This window comes from Pelophylax lessonae, assembly GCF_965119305.1.
Source record: "Pelophylax lessonae genome assembly, chromosome: 3".
NCBI classification, from domain to species: Eukaryota; Metazoa; Chordata; class Amphibia; order Anura; family Ranidae; genus Pelophylax; species Pelophylax lessonae.
The window spans coordinates 33,887,723-33,911,403 of NC_138770.1; the positions used below are offsets into that span (position 1 = coordinate 33,887,723).

The 23,681-nt window shown below is 42.6% G+C and overlaps 1 protein-coding gene across 1 annotated transcript in view; it reads left to right on the plus strand.

The window, feature by feature from the left end:
- Positions 1-1,191: 1,191 nt before the first annotated feature.
- Positions 1,192-23,681, plus strand: part of LOC309550279 (uncharacterized protein) — a gene marked incomplete at both ends in the record, with an annotated part of 314,622 nt that continues 292,132 nt past the window's right edge. The window contains 1 exon segment of the mRNA XM_082250684.1: positions 1,192-1,306. Coding sequence (XP_082106810.1) covers positions 1,192-1,306 — 115 coding nt within the window.

The following is a 23,681-nucleotide window of genomic DNA, read 5'->3' on the forward strand; positions in this document are numbered from 1 at the left end:
CGTCCCGACCTCGCGACCACGGCCTCCCGCCCCGGCGGCGGTGCGCACATCGCCAGCAACTCCAGTGACCGCACCCTGAGGGGTGCGGGACGGCGCGGCCACCCCCCGAACAGGTGCGCCCGGTCCCGCCGACCCCCCCTCCCGCTCGGCGGCCACGGATTTCGACGCCCTCCCGCACCCCCCTTGTGACGCCCCTGCCAAGAGGTCCCTGAAAAAGTTGACCAAAAAATTTGAGGCTAGCTACTCCAACATTTTAAGAGTGGTAAATGAAGATCTCCCCTATCTCTTTGCCAAATTTGGGACCCTGGACTTATTCAGGGTCTGAGCTGTGGCCCCTCTACTTTCCCTAGCGTGACTGCACCTATAGTTACATGACGGGCCCCCCCACTCCTCCATATATATAAATGGAAGAATAAAAAAAAAAAAAAAAAATATATATATATATATATATATATATATATATATATATATATATATTATATACACACACTAAAGATAAATATTAAAAACCAAATATGAAATATCAGTATTAGAAGTATTAGAAAAAAAATTATATATATATATATACACACATGTAATAAATTTTTTTTTTTATTCTGATATTTCATATTTGGTTTTTAATATTTATCTTCAATATATATTTTTTATTCTTCCATATATATATATATATATATATATATATATATATATATGTGAATATAATTGTTTTTAATGCTAATATTCATTACTTTATTACTATTATTTTATTATTTAGTATGCAGTACCGAAGGAATATGTGTGTATATATAATTTATTTTTAATAGTAATATTCATTATTTTATTATTTAGTATACAGCGGTACCGAAGGAACTACTTTTAATACATTTATTACACGGCCGCAAGTCTCCTAATCCTCCCTGCCCCGCCCCCTGTAAGAACTCGATGTCTACTAATCCTCCCCGCCCCCTGTAAGAACTAGATGATATTTGCATCTAATCTACTGCCTCCCGCCCCGCCCCCTGTAAGAACTCTTCCGCCCCCTGTAAGAGCTCTTCTCAGCGGACCTCCAGAATGCCTTGTGCGCATGCGCACCGGGGCGGAAGTGACGAGGGTATAGCAATCTGAGGGGGTATAGCATTCTGTCACAACACCGGCATAAGGAGCAGAAGCACTAATCCACTGCCAGAGTCCTGATAACAGATACTCCAGTGGATGGTGGGCCAGACACCGCTTAGATGTAACCAGAGAGGGCGCTCTCCTAACCTGGTGACATCCAACGTGTTTGGATTGGAAAACGACAATCTTTGTCCAGGAGGACTATTGACAGGTGAGAAGGTCCTAAAAAGTGTTCCTACCCCCGCCCAAATTCATTAACTATTTATAGCCCAAAATTACATCTTCTATATCATCATATATCACTAAATTCATACAAAACTTTATTTATAATCATCAATAACCGGTAAAACAATTTAAAATACAATAAAAATGTGTAAAACAGATGAATCAAAAGAAAACGCTTAATATCAGTCCAGACGGAGTAATTGTACTGAGCTGAAAAATCCATTTTGATTCTCAAAGCCCCCCCCCCTCCACTCCTGGTTCACCATCTCATCCCCCAAAATCCAGTTCCTTTCAGACTCCTATTGTGAGACTGGTCATAGTGTCTGTGGAGGGGGCGCTGATCATTCCTGTGTAAAATCTTACAGAAATCTTCCCTAATCCCAACCTTTATCATTTCATTCCCCCCACATACAATGTCTGGAACCAGCATTTACTGACACCAATAACTCCCCTCGTGGTACAGACCATAAATTCCCTCATTGTAATATACGGATCATTCTACATTTCCACACTATATATGTGTGTATCATCATCTGCTGGAGATAAAAGACGTCACAGTGACTATGGAGGAAGAGGACGGACATGGCGGGGGGTTACTGGGTGTAAATAAAAAATAAGATCTTATTACCTTCTCTGCTGCCACTTCCAGTAATGTCTTTTGTTTCCTGCAACATGGAACTTCCTGTCTTTATTCCAGATCACTTCCTGTCAAGTAGCTGACATCACTTCCTGTCTGTACCTGACATCACTTCTTATCTGCACCCGACATCACTTCCTGTCTGTATTCCATAGAAAATTCCTGTCTGGATATGAGTGAGATCACCACCTTGTGGAGTTCAGAGGAACTGCAGCCCAGAGACATGTCTAATAGTAATCACCAGAGGTGGGGGACTTGAGTCACATGACTTGACTTAAGTCACCAGTTTGAGGACTTGAGACTTGCTTGACTAAAATTAAAAAAAGACTCGACTTGACTTTGACTTGGTATTCATGACTTGAGACTTGACTTTGACTTGAGACATATGACTCGAAATTACTTTACTTTTTTAAGTTATTAAATATTTGCATTTTCTCAAGATCTGTTGAAGCAAAATGAATGTGCCTTTTATGTTTCTGACACCACAGTCACTTAAAACACCTCAGTGTGTTCTGATTTTTAGGACACTGGCTGTTTAACAATGGAAATACTTAAAGTGGAGTTCCAGCCACAAAACGAAAATTTGACAACCGCTTGCTCTAAGTAACCTGAAAAAGAATTGGATAATCATGATTTTTTTTTACCTTGTACTTGAAGAAAATATACTTACCTTCCACTTCCTGTCTCTTCCTGCTTGCATTGACTCCTGGGAGCTAAACGTCATCGCTCCCAGGAGTCAATGCACCTGCACCGGCCCTGCTCGTCACTTCCGGTGCAGGCGCGTCATTCCCTGCTAAACAGCTTCTGGGCATGCCCAGAAGCTGTGCAGGGATGATGAGCAGGGCCGGTGCAGGGCATTCTGGAACTCCGACGTCACCAAAGAGTACACCGAAGAGGACGCTTTGGCCTCAGCTGCCCACACCTGAGATCGCAGAGCTGGACAAGACATTTTTAAGGTAAGTATTTCTCCTAAAAGGTAAGTGAACCCGGGGACGGTTCAGAGGCTATCATTGCTGAAATGCACTAGCCTTGACTGTCCCGGGGGTATTTTTATCTAAAAAAAATTTTTTTGAGGCCAGAACTCCGCTTTAACATGTTTTTAGTGACTGTGGTGTTGAAACATGACCGGGCAAAGGATTTTGAGCTGTTTCGGCATTCAAAGTGTTTCTTTAATATGCCAAGAAAAAATCACTAAGCAGTTTTGTTAATGTTGAAAATAAAACAAAACCTTTCCTGACCTCTGACTTTTAACTGATTTAAAGGTGAAAATTGGGGTAGATCGGTATTTTGACTTGATTTGTGACTTGACCAAAATAAATGACTTGACTTGACTTGCTTGACTTCTAGCAGGGACTCGACTTGACTTGCTTGCTTTTCGCCACAGTAACTTGGGACTTGCTTGAGCCTTGAAGGTTAAGACTTGAGACTTGCTTGTGACTTGCACATGTGTGACTTACTCCCATGTCTGGTAATCACTCCTGTAAAATATCTTACAGGGCTACCACAGAAGTTCAAATATAACACAAAAAAGTAAGAAACAATTGGTTGCATAAGAACTATTTTTTTTAACAAAGATATTTTTATTGCATATAGAAAAGTCTTAAAGACACAGAACACAAATTACAAAAAATGGTCAGTTTTGGGACTTTAGATGAGACACCAGTGAGCACTGCTCAGCGTCTCCATCCCTGTATATAACAAAATTGAAAAGCAAGGGGGATTAAAGAAGGTGTGTGGAAACCAGCCGGTCCCTAGTGTTAAACTTTCAGTACGAAATAGAAATACATTTTTATTATTACAGGTCAAGAATTGTGAACTTTGAGGCCTCAATTGACCTCAAAACCCTTTCAGTTTGAAACACACTTCGAGTCCATTGTTTGAGATGATTTCGTTTGCATGTACTTTGAGATGAGTAGCTGTGTCATCTGCCCCCGAAAGGAAATTGTGTTTGTTAAACTTTGAATAAAAGAAACCAGAGGGATCATAAAATCTTATGTCCTGACCATGAGACGTTTTATCACACAATGGCCGAAACTCAAATTCAGGATAACACCTGTGTTCAACCATCCACCAGCAAGTAAACTATTGTTTCCACCCTGAGAAGACAAACAAAACTGCCTGGACAAAAACTAGAATCTGTCATTTATTTACCTCAACATCAACAGGGGGGTAGAGTTGTTTAAATCTACATGGAGTCAAATAAACATTGTCACTGATGAGAACTGCAAATCTCAAAATGAATTTCATAAAATCATAAACTGATACAACATCTTTGCCCCATCATATACAAAAGGTGTTGTATGGTGTTATCCAGATTAATCTTTATTCAGATACCTGGTGGATTAAATGGACATGTCATAGATGAGAGCATGATAAATTATCATGTTGTTAGTTATGATAATCTTAAACGGAGAAATTATACAGTTTTAATATCCCATATCTTGGTTAACTAGTAGAGGTGTCACCCTATGACATCACCAGTTAATGAATAAGATGTTCCAACCAATGATGATAATGTTCCTCCCACTGGGTTTGGCTTATGGTCATTTTAATAGTCCTTTGTTCTATACCATATAAAAGCCCAGATGAGAGAGACACGAGACATCACATTTTGCCCAATATACATCACACTTACAACATACACACTACTAACAGCTATGCACAGACTCATCTACACAGACTTCATTTCAATCTGCCATGTATCTGAACCTTTGAGGGACGCCAAGTGAAACTCCTCCCTAATTTGCCACCATCTTGGAAATGCAGCCATCTTAAGGAACCTGGTAACTACTATTCCAAGCTAGCGGCCATTTTAAATATGGTAATTATGCCTTGCTGTTATTTGATTAGTATTCAATATTGTTTATATACTTCCTTAAATGTTTTACATTTCATATTTAAAGGGTAACGAGAGTACAATCCCAGCCGTATAAACCATATGTAGATTTTTCTCTAAAGAGATGATTTTTGTTTTTATAATATTTTTATTAATATCAGATTAAGCGCATTATTTGCGATTTTAAGTCTTCCGTTTTGCATGGATTATTCTCACTTCATCTGCAGTGAAGTGATTATCAGGTTTTGCATTGCGCAGACAATTGTGGTCTGATTGTATAGTATACTTAAATATGGTTTCTACTACATCTGGGAAAAACGTAATCTTGCTTTATTTTACTTTCATCGTTTAGCTAAATATCATATTGCATTTATCGTTTTAGGTTTGTATTTTGTGTAAGGTTACCTCTTTATGTCACTCAAGTATGATCATTTATGGTGAAAATATGTCTTGCGAATAAATATTCTTATATATATATTCCCTACTGTAGACTGTTTCACTAAGATTGGTATATGCTTTTAAAAAGAAATTAATCGATAAAAAAAAGAACTCGGGAAAATTGCGTGGTATACTATGAATGTCTGAACAAAATTGATTGGGTTTTTTTTAGTTATTAAATCATTTGCCGTAATCGGCTGGAGGCACTGCGTCATAATTCTATTGATAGTTCAGACATCGCCTTTTAGTAATAAATTTAAAATAATCAGAATAATATTCTCGAACGTATAAAACGCACAACACTAGTTTGATATACTTACCCACCAGTCTGCTAACAAACCAAATTAACCTGTCTAACAAAATAGGTTAAAAACAGGGGTTTAGTTAACACACATTTGCAAACGCATGTATAAGCTGCAAGGCCAACAACAAGGCACCCTGTGTATCCTGCAGTCCTAACACTTCCTAACACTACTCAACCTGAGTGTCTCCACAGAACACAAATTAACAACAAATGTATAGCTAGTAAAATAGATACGCCCCAAAACTGATCCTTTTGGTAAAGAAAATGCAAAAATACATCTGTAGCACTGCCCCCTTGAGGACTGCTGGATTATTCACCTTGGGATCCCCCTGAGTTACTGTTAGCAACTGCAGGATGTGCATTTCACTCTTTACTCCTTGACTCAGTCAATAAACAGTCTAGGGGTTGTAGTTGTTTTTGTGGTTTTTATTTAATTTAGGGATGGGAGAAGGGAAGAGTGGGATACTCCAAATTGAACTATTCACAATGGATGAGGACTCCTTTCTGAAGATGCAGCCAGGCTGCAGATCCACCTTGCCACTAGATGAATCAGGATTACGTTTCTATAAGATCACTTGTAAGGAAGACTATCTTCGGGATACCCGCCTAGTATCCCCTTTCACTCCACCAACTGACATCTGTCCTCTGACTATCCTACATCTGGGTGGCCCCCTCTCAGGTCAGTCCCTTAGACACGGTCCCCTTTACTGACGAGACTGTTTTTCTGTTTTAGGGTCTCCAGTGTTTCAACCCCTTCCAGTCAGCTCTTCTGGCCCTCTGGGTTCAGCTCCTTTCCTACTAGTCCTCAGGCAATGCAGTCCCTCTGGGACTCTACTCACCAGCCAAAGACCCCGCAGCATACATGCTCCTGGCTTTTATACCACACCCCAGAATGCACTGAGACCCCTAGTCTGTGTCAATCACTGAAGCTGTATCAAAGCCTATGTACCCATTGGTCAGGTCTCTCAAACTGTCCAATGTGCCTCCCCATTGGACCAGCACGGAACACTCCCCAGACCAGATGAGTCACACACTGAGCACCATGAGCAGATGTAACTCACAGATCCTGCTCTCTGTTAAGCAGAAAGCAATATAGCATTTGCCTGCTGCTCCTCTGATAGGCAGACAGAGCCAAAACTATGCTCACTCTCTAGCGCCTACCTTGGAGGGTGCTACACATCCAAAAGCATAAATATATATATTAATCCACTCATAATGAAGATGTTAAACCTAAACTGCAAGTAATTGATGAGTCCTCCTTCTATGTGATCTTGAATCACAATGCCTTTATGGATGAAGTGGAAGACCCAGTTTATATATTATTTATTACTTTACAGCTTTTTTCACTCCAGGATTAATTATTTTATTTACATAAGAATTCGAGGAATTACTATTACTTTGAGAGATCTCCACCACCATTCCTATGTGACCATTACATCCTTGCAATTTATGTACAGAATTTTGAGTGGTTTAACATATATTTTAATGCTTTATGATATATTTTTGCATTTCCTTATCCAAAAAGATACATTTTGGGAGTTATCTGTTTTCTTAGGTATACCTTTGTTTTGAACTTAAAGCGGAGTTCCACCCTGGTTATACATTTCTTTACAAAAATACCCCCGGGACAGTCAGGGCTAGCACATTCCACAATGGCTAGCCTCTGATCTGTCCCGGGTTGCACTTACCTTTCAGGAGATATACTTACCTTGAAATTGTCTTCTCCAGCGCTGCCATCTCAGGTGTGGGCAGCTTGAAGCCAGCACGATCCTCTTCCGCGTCCTCTTCGGTCCTCTTCCTCCTTCTTCGGTCCCACGATGCACTGCACCGGCCCCGACGTCACTTCCGAGTCGCGCGCGTCATCCCTCCACAGCTTCTGGGCATGCCCAGAAGCTGTTTAGAAGGGGATGACGCGCGCGCCCCGGAACTGACGTCGGGGCCGGTGCAGGCGCAATGATTCCTGGGAGCTATGACGTTCAGCTCCCAGGAATCATTGCAAAAGCCAGGAAGTGACGAATCGCCGTGGCCGCCGAGGGGAGGAAGAAGGAAGTAAGGTGAGTATATTTTCTCTAAAAGGTAAGTGAAAAAAAAAAAAAAATTGCGATTATCCATTTGTTTTTCAGGTGACCGGGAGCGAGAAGATGGAGGTAAGTATAAATTTCGGGTGGAACTCCGCTTTAATCATGTAAATTAGATATTATAAAGGAATGGCTAGTATAAGACGTTTCTCAGGGCTGCAGTTCCTCTGAACTCCACAAGATGGAGATCTCACTTATACTCAGATAGGAAGTCTCTATGGAATACAGACAGGAAGTGAGGTCAGGAACAGACAGGAAATTCTATATAGACGACGTAGCGAGGAGACAGCAAAGGAGGTAAGAAGATCTTATTTTTTATTTACACCCAGTAACCCCCCCCCCCCCCCCCGTCATGTCCTTCCTCTTCCTCCATAGTCACTGTGACGTCTTTTATCTCCAGCAGATGATGATACACACATATATAGTGTGGAAACCTAGATCAACCCCTTCAGGGTTAGAACATTTCCCCACTTATGGGGCCGGAACATTCTCTTCACTTTGGAGATAAATTCTAGTAAGAAGTTCCTCTAAACAAACAAGAATGACAATAAATAGAGAAGACAATGACAATCATCCTGACCATACATGGCCTACAAAGGGCAATTATTACACTACACAGGCAGCCAATGGGCAATCATTACAATATGCAGCCAACACAATGATGGAGTGCAGGGGTCAGGAGTATGGAGCATAGAGCCCCTTACATTGCTGGTCAGGAGGAAGAAAACATTCCCCAGCCTGCCTTGAAGAATATGTTCCATCATTGGTGTCAGAGGGAGGAAAATACTGAGGGCTCTGAGGAAAGGAGAGGAGCTGAGGTGTCTCTGAGGAGGTAGCGGGACTAAAGGACTCTGGGACCTCTGAGGGTTTACTGCATCTGAAGGGGTCTGGGACCCCTGAGGAGGAACTGTAGCTGAAAGACTTTGGGGGCCTCTTAGGAAGTAATCGGGCTGAACAAGTCTGAGAGGTTAGTGTGACTGAAGGGCTGTGGGGGACTCTGAGAGGGTAGTCGGGCTGCAAGGCTCTGAGGTAAGAGGGGGCTTTTGGGCTCATAGAGACTCTTGATCTTTGATGGTCCTCTCATGCCATCTGCACTTACTTTTATGATCTCCTTAAAGAACTCCTGCCAGCACCTGAATGAAGCCTTCACCTCACCATCTCACTGGTCAAGAAATATGTTGCAGGCCACAAAATAGAACAAAGAAGGACACTTGTTCCTTGAGGAGGTCTGTTTGTGCTGCATCACCTACTGGTTGGCCAGTCCAATACCTTCCCATGACACAGGGTCTGGCAGTGCCTGGTGCTGGAATTCAGAGCCCCAGGAACCCACTGCCACTCTGTACAATGTCCTGGATACTACAGAATATATGCCAACCAATAAAACAAACCCCTTCCCCAGCTGTCCTCCTCCTACCCACACTGGGCTGCTATTGGAAGGAAAAGAAGAGACTCCTCCCCAAAAGATCTCTACTCCACCAGCAGCATCCCCCTGCTATCCAATCCCTTCTCTTACTGCAGAGAGTGATGATGACATCACTCCTGTTAGTCAGCAGGCTACCGAAGAATGGAGCCTTGCAGCCAGAGTTCTGGCAATTAGACACAAAAGAGGGAGGAAGAACAGCTAACAAGGAAGCTGTTCAAAGATAGGTATAATTCCACAAGCGGTGTTCATGACTAAAAATCAAGTACTTTATTGAATATATATATTAAAAATTCAAAAAAAATCACATTTATCAATAACGAGTCAATAACATGACCTAAACACACAAGTACAAAAACAGCCCAGGTCATGTGGTCTTTTTAATTGTCTTTAACCACTTAAGCCCCGGAGGATTTGGCTGCTAAAGGACCAGACCCCTTTTTTCAACTTGGCACTTCGTGACTTTAACTGATAATTGCTCGGTCATGCAATGCTGTACCTAAACGAAATTTACGTCCTTTTTTTCCCACAAACAGAGCTTTCTTTTGGTGGCATTTGATCACCTCTGCGCTTTTTATTTTTTGCGATATTAATAAAAAAAGAGCGAAAATTTTGCAAAAAAATGACATTTTCAACTTTGTCTTTTAAAAAATATCCAATATACTCAATTTATGTCATTTTTTTTGGCCAAAATATATTTAGCTACATGTCTTTGACAAAAAAAAAATCAATGAGCGTATTTTTATTGGTTTGCGCAAAAGTTATAGCGTCTACAAACTATGGTGTAAATACTGAAATTTACGAAGCTTTAATTTCTGACTGCCTATCTCATTTCATGAAGTGCTAAAATGGCGGGGCAGTACAAAACCCCCCCAAACTACCACTTTTTGGAAAGTAGACATCCTAAGGAATGTTCTGAGAGGCATGTTGAGCTCATTGAATATTTTATTTTTTTGTCACAGGTGTTTGAAAAATGACTAAAAAAATTTTTTTTTTTTTTTTTACACAAAGTTGTCATTGAAATGATATATTGCTCACACATGCCATGGGTATATGTGTAATTACACCCCAAAATATATTCTGCTGCTTCTCCTGAGTACAGGGATACCACATATGTGAGACTTTTTGGGAGCGTAGCTGTGTACGGGAGCCGGAAAACAAATCACCACCATCAGAATTTCAAAGGGCGTACATTTTTCACTGCATTTTCTCACTACCTATAACGGTTTAGGAGGCCCTGAAATGTCAAGATACCACAAAACCCCCCCAAATGACCCCATTTTGGAAAGTAGACACCCCAAGCTGTTTGCTGAGAGGCATGGTGAGTCCATGGAATATTTTATATTTTGCCACAAGTTTCGGGAAAATTACAATTTTTTTTTTTAATTTTTTTTTTTTACACAACGTTGTCACTAAAAGATAAATTTCTCACACATGACATGGGTATATGTGGAATGACACCCCAAAATACATTCTGCCGCTTCTCCTGAGTATGGGGATGCCCCATGTGTGAGACTTTTTGGGAGCCTAGCTGTGTACAGGACCGCGAAAACCAATCAACACTCTCAGGTTTTCTAATGGCGTAAATTGTTCATGTCACCTCTGCACTACCTGTCGCAGTTTCGGAGGCCCTAAAATTCCAAGATAGCACAAAACCCCCCCAAATGACCCCATTTTGGAAAGTAGACACCCCAAGCTATTTGCTGAGAGGCATGGTGAGTCCATGGAATATTTTATATTTTGCCACAAGTTCCGGGAAATATATATATATATATATTTTTTTTTTTTTTTTACACAAAGCTGTCAGTAAATGATATATTGCTCACACATGCCATGGGTATATGTGAAATGACACCCCAAAATACATTCTGCTGCTTCTCCTGAGTACAGGGATACCCCATGTGTGAGACTTTTTTGCAGTCTAGCCAAGTACAGGACCCCGAAAACCAACCTCCACTTTCAGGCTTTCCAAAGGCGTAAATTGTTGATTTCACTCCTGACTACCTATCACAGTTTCGGAGGCCCTAAAATTCCAAGATAGCACAAAACCCCCCCAAATGACCCCATTTTGGAAAGTAGACACCCCAAGCTGTTTGCTGAGAGGCATGGTGAGTCCATGGAATATTTTATATTTTGCCACAAGTTCCGGGAAATATATATATATATATATTTTTTTTTTTTTTTTACACAAAGCTGTCAGTAAATGATATATTGCTCACACATGCCATGGGTATATGTGAAATGACACCCCAAAATACATTCTGCTGCTTCTCCTGAGTACAGGGATACCCCATGTGTGAGACTTTTTTGCAGTCTAGCCGAGTACAGGACCCCGAAAACCAACCTCCACTTTCAGGCTTTCCAAAGGCGTAAATTGTTGATTTCACTCCTGACTACCTATCACAGTTTCGGAGGCCCTAAAATTCCAAGATAGCACAAAACCCCCCCAAATGACCCCATTTTGGAAAGTAGACACCCCAAGCTGTTTGCTGAGAGGCATGGTGAGTCCATGGAATATTTTATATTTTGCCACAAGTTCCGGGAAATATATATATATATATATATTTTTTTTTTTTTTACACAAAGCTGTCAGTAAATGATATATTGCTCACACATGCCATGGGTATATGTGAAATGACACCCCAAAATACATTCTGCTGCTTCTCCTGAGTACAGGGATACCCCATGTGTGAGACTTTTTTGCAGTCTAGCCGAGTACAGGACCCCGAAAACCAACCTCCACTTTCAGGCTTTCCAAGGGCGTAAATTGTTGATTTCACTCCTGACTACCTATCACAGTTTCGGAGGCCCTAAAATTCCAAGATAGCACAAAACCCCCCCAAATGACCCCATTTTGGAAAGTAGACACCCTGAGCTATTTGCAGAGAGGCATGTTGAGTGTTTTGCAGATCTCACTTTTTGTCACAAAGTTTTGGAAATTGAAAAAAGAGGAAAAAAAATGCATTTTCCTGTTTTTTCTTCATTTTCCAAAAAAAATGAGAGCTGCAAAATACTCACCATGCCTCTCAGCAAATAGATTGGAGTGTCTACTTTGCAAAATTGGGTCATTTGGGGGGGTTTTGTGCTATCTTGGAATTTTAGGGCCTCCGAAACTGTGATAGGTAGTCAGGAGTGAAATCAACAATTTACGCCCTTGGAAAGCCTGAAAGTGGAGGTTGGTTTTCGGGGTCCTGTACTCGGCTAGACTGCAAAAAAGTCTCACACATGGGGTATCCCTGTACTCAGGAGAAGCAGCAGAATGTATTTTGGGGTGTCATTTCACATATACCCATGGCATGCGTGAGCATTATATCATTTACTGACAACTTTGTGTTAAAAAAAAAAAAAAAATTATTTTCCCGAAACTTGTGGCAAAATATAAACTATTCCATGGACTCACCATGCTTCTCAGCCAATAGCTTGGAGTGTCTACTTTGCAAAATGGGGTCATTTGGGGGGGTTTTGTGCTATCTTGAAATTTCAGGGCCTCTGAAACTGTGACAGGTAGTCAGGGGTAAAATCAGCAATTTACGCCATTAGAAAACCTGAAGATGTGGATTGGTTTTCGGGGGCGCGTACACAGCTACGCTGCCAAAAAGTCTCACACATGGGGTATCCCTGTACTCAGGAGAAGCAGCAGAATGTATTTTGGGGTGTCATTTCACATATACACATGGCATGTGTGAGCAATATATCATTTAGTGACAACTTTCTGTAAAAAAACAACAAAAAAAAAAGAAATAATAATTTTCCCGACACTTGTAGCAAAATATAAAATATTCCATGGACTCACCATGCCTCTCAGCAAATAGCTTTGGGTGTCTACTTTTCAAAAAGGGGTCATTTGGGGGGTGTTTGAACTGTCCCGGCATTTTATGCTCAATCTTATCCACACATCACCCACTCTTCTAACCACTTGAAAACCAAGCCTTTTCTGTGCCTTTTTGTTTACATGAAAAAATATTTTTTTTTTACTAGAAAATTACTTTGAACCCCCAAACATTATATATTTCTTTAAAGCAGAGGCCCTATAGAATAAAATGGGGGATGTTGCAAATTTTTTTGTCACACGGTATTTGCGCACAGATTTTCCAAACGCAATTTTTGCGAAAAAAATACATTTTTTTTAATTTATTTCACAAATACACTATATAATTCCAATTTTTTTGGTAAAATTTAAAAGATGATCTTATGCCGAGTTCATAGACACCTGACATGACATGCTTTAAAAATTGCGCACGCCTGCGCAGCGGCAACAACGTACGTACATTTTTAAAAACTTTAAAAGTCTCTACAGGTTACCACTTTAGACTTACAGAGGAGGTCTACTGCAAAAATTACTGCACTCGATCTGGCGATCGCGGCGATACCTCACATGCATGCTGAAATTGCGGTTTACATATGACACTAGACCAACGCTTGCGTGTGCCATTGCGTGCAAGCACGGGGGGAAAGGGGGGGGGCTCAATTTTTTTTTTTTTTTTTTTTTTTTTTTGCTTTTTTATGTTATTTTGACACCTTTCCTTTAAATTTTTTTTTTTAAATCATTTTTATTGTTATCACAGTGAATTTAGATATCCCCTATGATAGCAATCGGTAGTGACAGGTACTCTTTTTTAAAAAAATTGGGGTCTTTTATACTCTAGATCTCTCCTCTGACCTTAATGTATCTGACCACGCCAAAATTGGTGTGATAAAATACTTTCCCAATTTCCCAATGGCCCTGTTTATTTCTGGCGAAAAAGAAGTCATGAAATGCTCGTAGCCTCCGGCATCTTAGGCCATAGAGATGATTGGAGCCATTCTAATCTTCAATTAGCTCTATGGTTAGATAACTGAACCACCGGCTGCACTCTCGGGTTAACCGGTGGGACAGGAGAGCCCGAGAAAAACCACGGAAGGCTGCGGAAGGCGGCGGTGGGGGGGGGGGAGACCCCTCCCACTGCATGTAAAAGCAGTCTAGCGGCCAATTACCTGCTAGGATTGCTTTTACATGTTAGCCGACCGCTGGCTGTAAAAAACGATACCAAGATGATGCCTAAATCTGCAGGCATCATCCTGGTACAACCACTCAAAGTCCAGCAACGTACCAGTACATTGCTGGTCCTTGTTTGGCATATAGGTTTTTTTTTTTTCATGCAGCCTGTGGGCTGAACGGAAAAAAAAGAGAACCTATCAGAAATCAGCACAGGAATAATGCGTAGTATTACTCATCATTAACCGCCCAAACAACCACCCACTGAATTTAATGATGGGTATACACGACACTATCCACGTATACCAAAATAGGATTTTAACTGCAGTGCTGAAATCAGAAAATCACCACAGCTGCTATCAGCAAAGGTATCCATATATGCTGAGCGCAAACACTGTTTGTGTCAGAATATATAAAATCAATGCGTGGTAGCCGACGAGGGACCTGCAAGAGAAACAGGTCACAAAAGAATGAAAAAACAAACAAAGTACATTAAAAAAAGTACATTAGGAAGAGTAGGACATATAAAATGACTGACACAACAAAAGTTTTTGGATTCTCATCATTAACCGCCCAAACAACCACCCACTGAATTTAATGATGGGTATACACGGCGCTATCCACGTATACCAAAATAAGATTTTAACTGCAGTGCTGAAATCAGAAAATCACCACAGCTGCTATCAGCAAAGGTATCCATATATGCTGAGCGCAAACGCTGTTTGTGTCAGAATATATAAAATCAATGCGTGGTAGCCGACAATTACCTGCAAGAGAAACAGGTCACAAAAGAATGAAAAAACAAACAAAGTACATTAAAAAAAAGTACATTAGGAAGAGTAGGACATATAAAATGACTGACACAACAAAAGTTTTTGGATTCTCATCATTAACCGCCCAAACAACCACCCACTGAATTTAATGATGGGTATACACGGCGCTATCCACGTATACCAAAATAAGATTTTAACTGCAGTGCTGAAATCAGAAAATCACCACAGCTGCTATCAGCAAAGGTATCCATATATGCTGAGCGCAAACGCTGTTTGTGTCAGAATATATAAAATCAATGCGTGGTAGCCGACAATTACCTGCAAGAGAAACAGGTCACAAAAGAATGAAAAAACAAACAAAGGACATTGAAAAAAGTATAGTAGGAAGGAGTAGAAGGACATATAAAATTACTGACACCACAACAGTTTTTGGATCCTTTTATTTTACTTTCTAACTGTTCCTTTATTTCTTGATTTGGGAGGGAGTGCGATCTTCTGCGATCTTCTCTTCCAGCTTGGGTCTCTCAAAATGTCGATGGACATCCAACATCCTTCGAGACCCTGTGTTTATGTGCCCTACACTGTGTCGTGCTGTACCCTACACTAATACTCCACTAGTGTATGGTAGCGCTCAAAACATTCCCCGATGCAGAGACCAGGATGGTCAGGACATTTGGGACAATAATAACGGGTGTCACGCCTAAATCCGCGCCTGCTACAGACACGACATCGTCTTTGGGGTCGTATTTGGGTAGGGGTACTCGGGAGGGCATAAGGAAAATGCCTCTCATGCAGCCGGCTCACTGCATCTGGAAGGGGAAGTTGGGCAGGCATGCCTCCTGGGTACAGGTAGGCAAGGATGACCGCTTCCTGGAATTCCCGGAAGGGTCCAGTTCGTCCTGACGCCCTGTATAGGACAAAGGCGTTCAGCATAGCCAATTGGAAAAGGTAAACAGACACTTTTTTGTACCAGCGTCTGGCTTTACGGGCAACTAAATACGGCGCCAAAAGCTGGTCGTTAAGGTCCACCCCTCCCATGTTAAGGTTATATTCGTGGACACAGAGGGGTTTCTCCATAACGCCAGTTGCCGTAGGGATTTGGACTGTCGTGTCTGCGTGAAGGGAGGACAGAACATAAACATCCCGTGTATCCTTCCACTTCACCGCAAGTAATTTGTCCGTTTTCAAGCAGGCTCTCGCCCCCCGACTAAGACGGGAATTTACAAGCCGTTGGGGGAAGCCCCGGCGATTAGGTCGCACGGTGCCACATGCGCCAATTTGTAAATCAAGCAGGTGACTAAATAGTGGCACGCTTGTGTAAAAATTGTCCACGTACAAATGGTACCCCTTTCCGGATAAGGGTGACACCAAGTCCCAAACAATCTTACCGCTGCTCCCTATGTAGTCTGGGCAGTTCGGGGGCTCCACAGTGCTATCTTTTCCCTCATAGACACGGAAATTAACTGTATAGCCTGTGGCCCTGTCACAGAGCTTATACAACTTGACCCCGTATCTGGCACGCTTGCTGGGGAGGTACTGTTTGATAGCAAGACGGCCAGTAAATTTAATCAGGGACTCGTCAATGCAGACAACTTGTTCGGGGGTAAACAAGGCTGCAAACCGCTGATTGAAGTGGTCTATGAGGGGCCGAATTTTGTGGAGCCGATCGTATGCAGGGTCTCCCCGAGGACGACAGATTTCATTGTCGCTGAAATGCATAAATCGCAGAATTTGCTCGTATCTCCCCCTGGACATGGAGGCAGAGTACATGCGCATATGGTGAGCTGGGCTAGTGGACCAATATAGCCGCAATTCACTTTGTTTAGTTATGCCCATGTGGAGGGAAAGGCCCAGAAAGATCTTAAATTCGGAAACCGTTATAGGATTCCAGCCGAATCGTCTGGCAAGGTGCGAATTTGGGTTGGCGGCGATAAATTGTTGAGCATATAAATTTGATTGATCCACAATAGATCTGAAAAGATCTTCCGTGAAGAACAGCTCAAAAAAGTTCAGGGGCGTAAAACCAGCTGTCTCCACGTGGATTCCAGGTTGGGCGGTGAATGGGGGAAGTACTGGCGCTGTAGAATCAGTGGGTTGCCAATTGGGATATGCCAGCGCATCAGGGAGGGCACTATGGGCTCTACGGGCCTGTCTTCGAATACGCGGTGGCTGCGGGCTACTACTTGTGCTAGCCACCGCACCAGCTTCAACTGCACTTAGGGGACTCGCCACGTCACCAGGTCTTACTGCAGTGCTGGTTGTACTAGGTCCAGGTTGTACTAGGCCGCTGGCGCTTGCCAGGTCGCCAGAAGGATGAGCGGCACTAGTACCCACACTCTGCTCCATACGAGCACCCTGCGATTCCTGCATTTCAACAACACCAGAATGGGGTCGGGTACGTCTGGGTCTAACAGGGACCCATCTGTCGTCGGAGCTGTCTGTCAGGGAGCCGCTGCTGTCATCTGGTTCGTATACTGACCCTGATTCTGCCGGTGAGGCTTCCCCATCGCTCTCACCTGACATGGACATTATACTGTAAATAGCTTCATCACTGTACGAACGTTTAGACATTTTGGTAACTAAATTTACCCGTACAGTGATGCGACTCACAGGTAATAAAAGCACCTGGTTGTCGAAGACTATTTCAAGCGCTACCAAAAAAACTGCTAATGCTAGCAGGGATCAGGCCTGACTCTGCTAACACAGCGGTTTTGTGTCTTGTGTTTTTTGTAAGTGACAGTAATCTATTGATTACTACACTTACCTGGGTGAAAGGGTTAAACGCAGGTGCTGGCCGGAATCAGTGCTGATCGTGCAAACACCGCGTTTTGGGAACCCTAAACTATGGGGGCGCTAGTATAGCTCTGATCAGATCAGATATTGATCTGTTCAAACACTATACTAGAAATGGAAGTGTAGGTGCGTGCGTGCGTGCGTGTGTGGTGATCAAGGGGTTACTTCTAAACTGCGCCGGGGATCTGGGGGGGGGGTGGCGGGGACCCTAAACCTCCTTTGGGAAAGAAACTAGCTAGCTAGAGCAACCTCAAGTCACAATGACACCAATACAAAAATACAGTAAAAACAGTATATTATGTGTGTATTAGTGCTAATGTGACAGAGGGTGTAGGGGTTAACGGGATGTGATCAGGGGGGGATCAGGGGTTTAAATCTTTATTGGAAGGGACTGGCGGGTATCCTAAGGATAAAAGGAACGGTGGCAAGCGCTAAACCTGGTCACAAGTCACACTTATACGGGTATATAGAAAATGCTATATACTGTATACAGTGTGCGTTGTGGCAGGGGGTGTAGGGGTGATCAGGGGGGGGATCAGGGGATTAAATCTTTATTGGGCGGGTGGCGGGGACCCTAAACCTCCTTGGGACACAAACTTAGTCGCCTGCGCTAATTCTGATCACAATCACACTAATACAAAAATACAAAAACACAGTATATTACGTTTGTATTAGTGCTGATGTGACAGAGGGTGTAGGGGTTAACTAGCGGTGATCAGGGGGGGGTCAGGGGAGATCAGGGGCTCAAATCTTTATTAGGGGGGGTGGCGGGTAATTCAAGTGGAAAAAAGGGGGTCGCAAGCGCTAGACCTGACCACAAATCACACTTATACGGGTATATAGCAAAATGCTATATACTGTATACGGTGTGTGTTATGGCAGGGGGTGTAGGGGTGATCAGGGGGGGGTCAGGGGCTTAAATCTTTATTGGGCGGGTGGCGGGGACCCTAAACCTTCTTGGGACAGAAACTTAGTCGCCTGCGCTAATTCTGATCACAATCACACTAATACAAAAATACAATAACACCGTATATTGCGTTTGTATTAGTGCTGATGTGACAGAGGGTGTAGGGGTTAACGGCGGTGATCAGGGGGGGGTCAGGGGAGATCAGTGGGTTAAATCTTTATTAGGGGGGGGTGGGGGGTAATTTGAGTGGAAAAGGGGGGGTCGCAAGGGCTACACCTGTTCACAAATCACACTTATACAGGTATATAGGTATATGCTATATGCTGTATATAGTGTGTGTTGTGTCAGGTGCTGTAGGGGTTAATTGGGGGGGCGATCGGGGGTGAAATGTGCCTATCTAAGTGTGTATGTACGTGCTTGGTGCTGTACTTACAATTAGATGTGCTCTCCTCTCACGCTGGATCCAAAAAGACCGTTGGGAGGGGAGGGCACATCTCCTCTAAGCCTGTGTTTACATTTCACAGGCTTAGAGGGAGATCTGATTGGGCAGGACCGATCAACAGGTCCAGACCAAAAATGATTGGCCTGGACCTGATGACTGATCGGTTCTGAACCCAATCGAGTCATCGGCGGGACCGCGGGTGCGCGCGCGCGCGCGCGCCAGAGCGGCGAAGGCTAGTGACGTACCGCTACGTCACTCTGCCTGGCCGGGGCTGACCGCCGCAGTATATAGTCGTGCGGCGGTCGGCAACCGGTTAAGAAGTATTGACGGAATCAAAGCAGAGGAGGGAACTAATGAGCCCTGGTGTTCAGGGACTATAAAAGAACCATTAGCATATTCCCTCCCTCGTTCTGAAAAAGTCTGCTGAGTGGCGGACGAAACGCATCATCCAGTGACGTTCGTTGTTCCCGGTGACAACCTGAGCTAACCTCCAAGCCTGCATGTGCTGCGCGGGAATCTTTAGACTTTAGCCAGCTGGCTTTCTACATACTGTCCTGCATGTTAGCTACTTGGATCTTACTCCACGCTGAACCCTGTGATCTAGGGGGACTACTAAAGGAATGAACTTAATGTTCTGTACTGACAAGGTAAAGGCACTTACCTCGGAACTACTGTCGGAAGGTCAAGCAGTGAGTAACGTTTCCAAAAATGGAGCTGGTGACAAAATTCACTAATCCTGCTTAGCTTCCTTCCATACATATGGCATTTTCTTTGTGCCTCATCAGTGATGGTTATTAAAGTGTATTTCCATATGAACTTCCCTCCTTACTTGGCTCTAGCCTCTAGGATATTCACTTTCTCCCTTAAGCCAACATTAAGTGGAGGTGATGGAATGGATTAATTACGATGGACTAGTCCCTGGATATTATGCTTATTGTGTCTGGAATATGGAAACCCTGCATATTGGCCTTACTATGAATTTCCTGAAGGATTCTCACTAAACCCAGTGTTCTTTACTTCATAAATGACTATTTGTAATCCACATTAATGCTGCTTGCACTGTATTATGCACCTTATGTTCCTCGATTCCCTCCATCCCTAGAGGTAATTACTACTGTGGAAGGAACGTCCTACTACCGAGGAGTTATGGAACTGTGGAGTGGTTAGCTAGAGATACTAACATAGTAGCTGAATCTCGGCTGCACAGTGACTTTCTTACAACTTGAAGGTCTGTTTATACAGAGGAAACTTGACCGGTCATCAGTAATTTTGATTAATGACTTAGCTGTAATTAGTCGGCTTCACTATGAACTACTTTTTACACTCATTCAGCTGATTACTTGCATTAACCCTTACAGCCACCTCCACAGTAGGGATGATCGAACGGTTCGGGTCGACCATCAGTTCGACCCGAACATTGACTGTTTCGAAATTCGGCTGAATTCCGAACTTTTTGCTGAAAAAGTTTGGAATTCGGCAACCAGAACCGACCAAAATGCAATGGGACAGGAATCGGGCTTTAAAAGCCCGTGATTGGACCAGAACAATAAGTAAAAGCCAATTGAGGGGGCAGGAGAATGCTAGGAATGTGATTGGAGTGACTAGAGGCTCCAGAGGCCAACCATTAGTGAATACGCCCCCCAGTATATAAGCTAGCCTCGCCAAATCTCTACCATTTTAATACAGGGATGTGGAAGAGAGTGGAAGCAGTTCTGTTACTTCTGCTTCAAAGCGTCATTTAGCAATTATTAGTGTGAGGAAAGGGATATGTAGTGTAGTTAGGGTACTATTTTCCACTATAGTTAGATTTAATAATCTAGTTTCTGTAGGGAAAGTGTTAAGTGTAAGGGGACCATAGTGTAGTGTAGGGTTAACTGACTCTGACTGCTATGGCAGGGTGACAAAACCCTTCCATGTCAGGGTGACCGCTATAGAGAAAAGACTGTTTCTCTTAGAACACTTATAGAACAGGATGGTGGCTTCTCCCCTGTCACCCTGCTTTTTGTTGCAGGCGTTTATAGGGCTTTTTTGAGGACATGTTTGGAGTCAGGCATGACATCAGAACTTCTGTGTAGGGGTATATATATATATATACACACACATGTATGTATATATACACATACACATATATAGGTGTGAAAGTAGCAGAAACCTATGCTTGCGCTAATGAAATAATTAACAGGCATAGGACTTCGCTCCTATCACACTTATATATGTGTATGTGTATAAATACATATAAGTGTGTGTGTGTATATATACCCCTATACAGAATTTCAGATGTTTTGCCTGCCTCCAAAGACCCCCAAAAAATGCCCAAAAAAAACACCTGCTGCAAAAACACACCTGGGCGTTTTTGTAGCTGGCGTCTTTTTGGGCATTTTTTGGGCGTTTTTGGAGGCAGGCATAACATCAGAACTTCTGTGTAGGGGTATATATACACACACACATGTATGTATATATACACATACACATATATAGGTGTGAAAGTAGCAAAAACCTATGCTTGCGCTAATTAAATAATTAACAGGCATATGGCTTCTCTGCTATAACACCTATATATGTGTATGTGTATAAATACATATAAGTGTGTGTGTATATATACCCCTATACAGAAGTTCAGATGTTATGCCTGCCTCCAAAGACCCCCAAAAAATGCCAAAAAAAAAACCCGCCTGCAACAACATACCTGGGCGTTTTTTTTTTTTTGGGCGCAGGCGTTTTTTGGGCATTTTTTGGGCGTCTTTGGAGGCAGGCATAACATCAGAACTTCTGTGTAGGGGTATATATACACACATGCATGTATATATACACATAATAGGTGTGAAAGTAGCAGAAACCTATGCTTGCGCTAATGAAATAATTAACAGGCATATGTCTCCGCTCCTATCACACTTATATGTATGTATGTGTATAAATACATATAAGTGTGTGTGTATATATACCCCTATACAGAAGTTCAGATGTTATGCCTGCCTCCAAAGACGCCCAAAAAATGCCCAAAAAATGCCCAGGTGTGTTGTTGCAGGCGTTTTTTTGGGGGATTTTTTGGGGGTCTTTGGAGGCAGGCATAAGTTTTCCGTGTATTGGGAGGGAATGTGGATTGCCCTTTCGCATTGTTAAGTGTTAATGACCTTCCATTGTTCTGTGTCTGGCTATTGTGTACATTGATTGCCCCCTGGGGCTTCTGTCTCATTACACATAACAGTGGACCAATTCCTGCTGACTCATTTTCAAGTCCACATTTCCATGGCTAAGGAGGACCTGAAGGAGGACAACATGTACTTTACAATTGACCAATAGGAAAGCGGTTGTTGGGGGTGGGATGTTCCAAATTCTGTATAAAAGTGTGTTGTGTACTTCCAATAAATGTCTTCCTGTTTGAACTTACATACAGCCTGCCTGGTGTTTGTTCTAATGGATTCCGAACAGCACATAGCTGTAGTTTGGATCCCAGAGCCTGGGATGAGCGAACCATCAAACGTTACGATCTGCAAGCTGACTCACTAGTAGCAGAGGAGTGTCGGGAGGCGGAAGCGAGCGAGCAAGGGTCTTGTTACAATGTTCCTAAATGCCATTCACCCCAAGGGATTAATACTATTGTGGAAGGAATTTTCCAACTAACATTAAGGAACTGTGTGAGAGTATATATGTCTTCCCATTGCTGCAGCATAACGGGACTTTGTCTGTCCGACTTTTTAACTATTTTTTCATCTGCTATCCTAGTTTTTTGTGAACAGGGCTGATCCATTTTTAGTCTTCGGTTGTCACCTGGGCTGTTTTTTACTTGTGTGTTTATGTCATGTTATTGACTCATTATTGATAAATGTGATTTCTCTATAGTTTTTAATATATATTCAATAATGTACTTGATTTTTAGTCTTGAACACCGCTTGGGAATTATACCTATCTTTGAACAGCTCCCTTGTTTGCCGTTCTTCCTCCCTGTTTTGTGTCTGGTTAAACACATAGGTAATCCCACCCCCTACATGTGAGACGGTGAGGCTTATCCCCTACTAAACTAAGTGATTTCAATTGGTCTGCTTTGTATACCTAAGTTCTGGCAATTATCCTGATTAGCCGTCAACTCCCACCAATCAGCAAGTTCCCCTTTCTGGACATCATGATGACCCTACATTGTCCTCACAGCACTGCCTCAGAGCAAACAAGTCGAAGGAAGAATAATATTTATCATTCCTTGTCTCCAGATCTAAAACTAAGCAAATCCAGTTCAGAAACCAAACAAACCCAACAGAGAAAAGGGAATTTCTGATTCGGCAGGTCAAGAGGGTCCCAGGCCTTGAAAATGTTCAATGAGGGAAGTAGTCCTTAAATGTACAGAAACCCTCCTATCCCCCCCCCCCACATCCCCATTATTGTGTGACCAATACCATCCATATAAATCTTACATTCATTTCCCAAAGTTATCTGTCTACAAGGAGACCTGTATAGATCAAATGATGACACCAATGAGGATGGAGGAGGACCGGAGTCACATGACTGAGAAGGTACTAAATCTCACCCTGGAGATCATCTACCTGCTGACTGGAGAGGTAGGGAGGATTCTGGGAGGTTGCATGACATCACTCTTATCTCTATTAATAAAATGCAGACCTGATCGGAGAGGTGAGGAGGATTCTGGGATTCTAACATGATATTCCTATTGGTTCCTCAATACAGAGATTTCCTCTTCTGAAGTCAGGTGATCATATGACCATCACAGTGCCTCCATGTAACTCCCTAAAACCTGAGAGACACAAC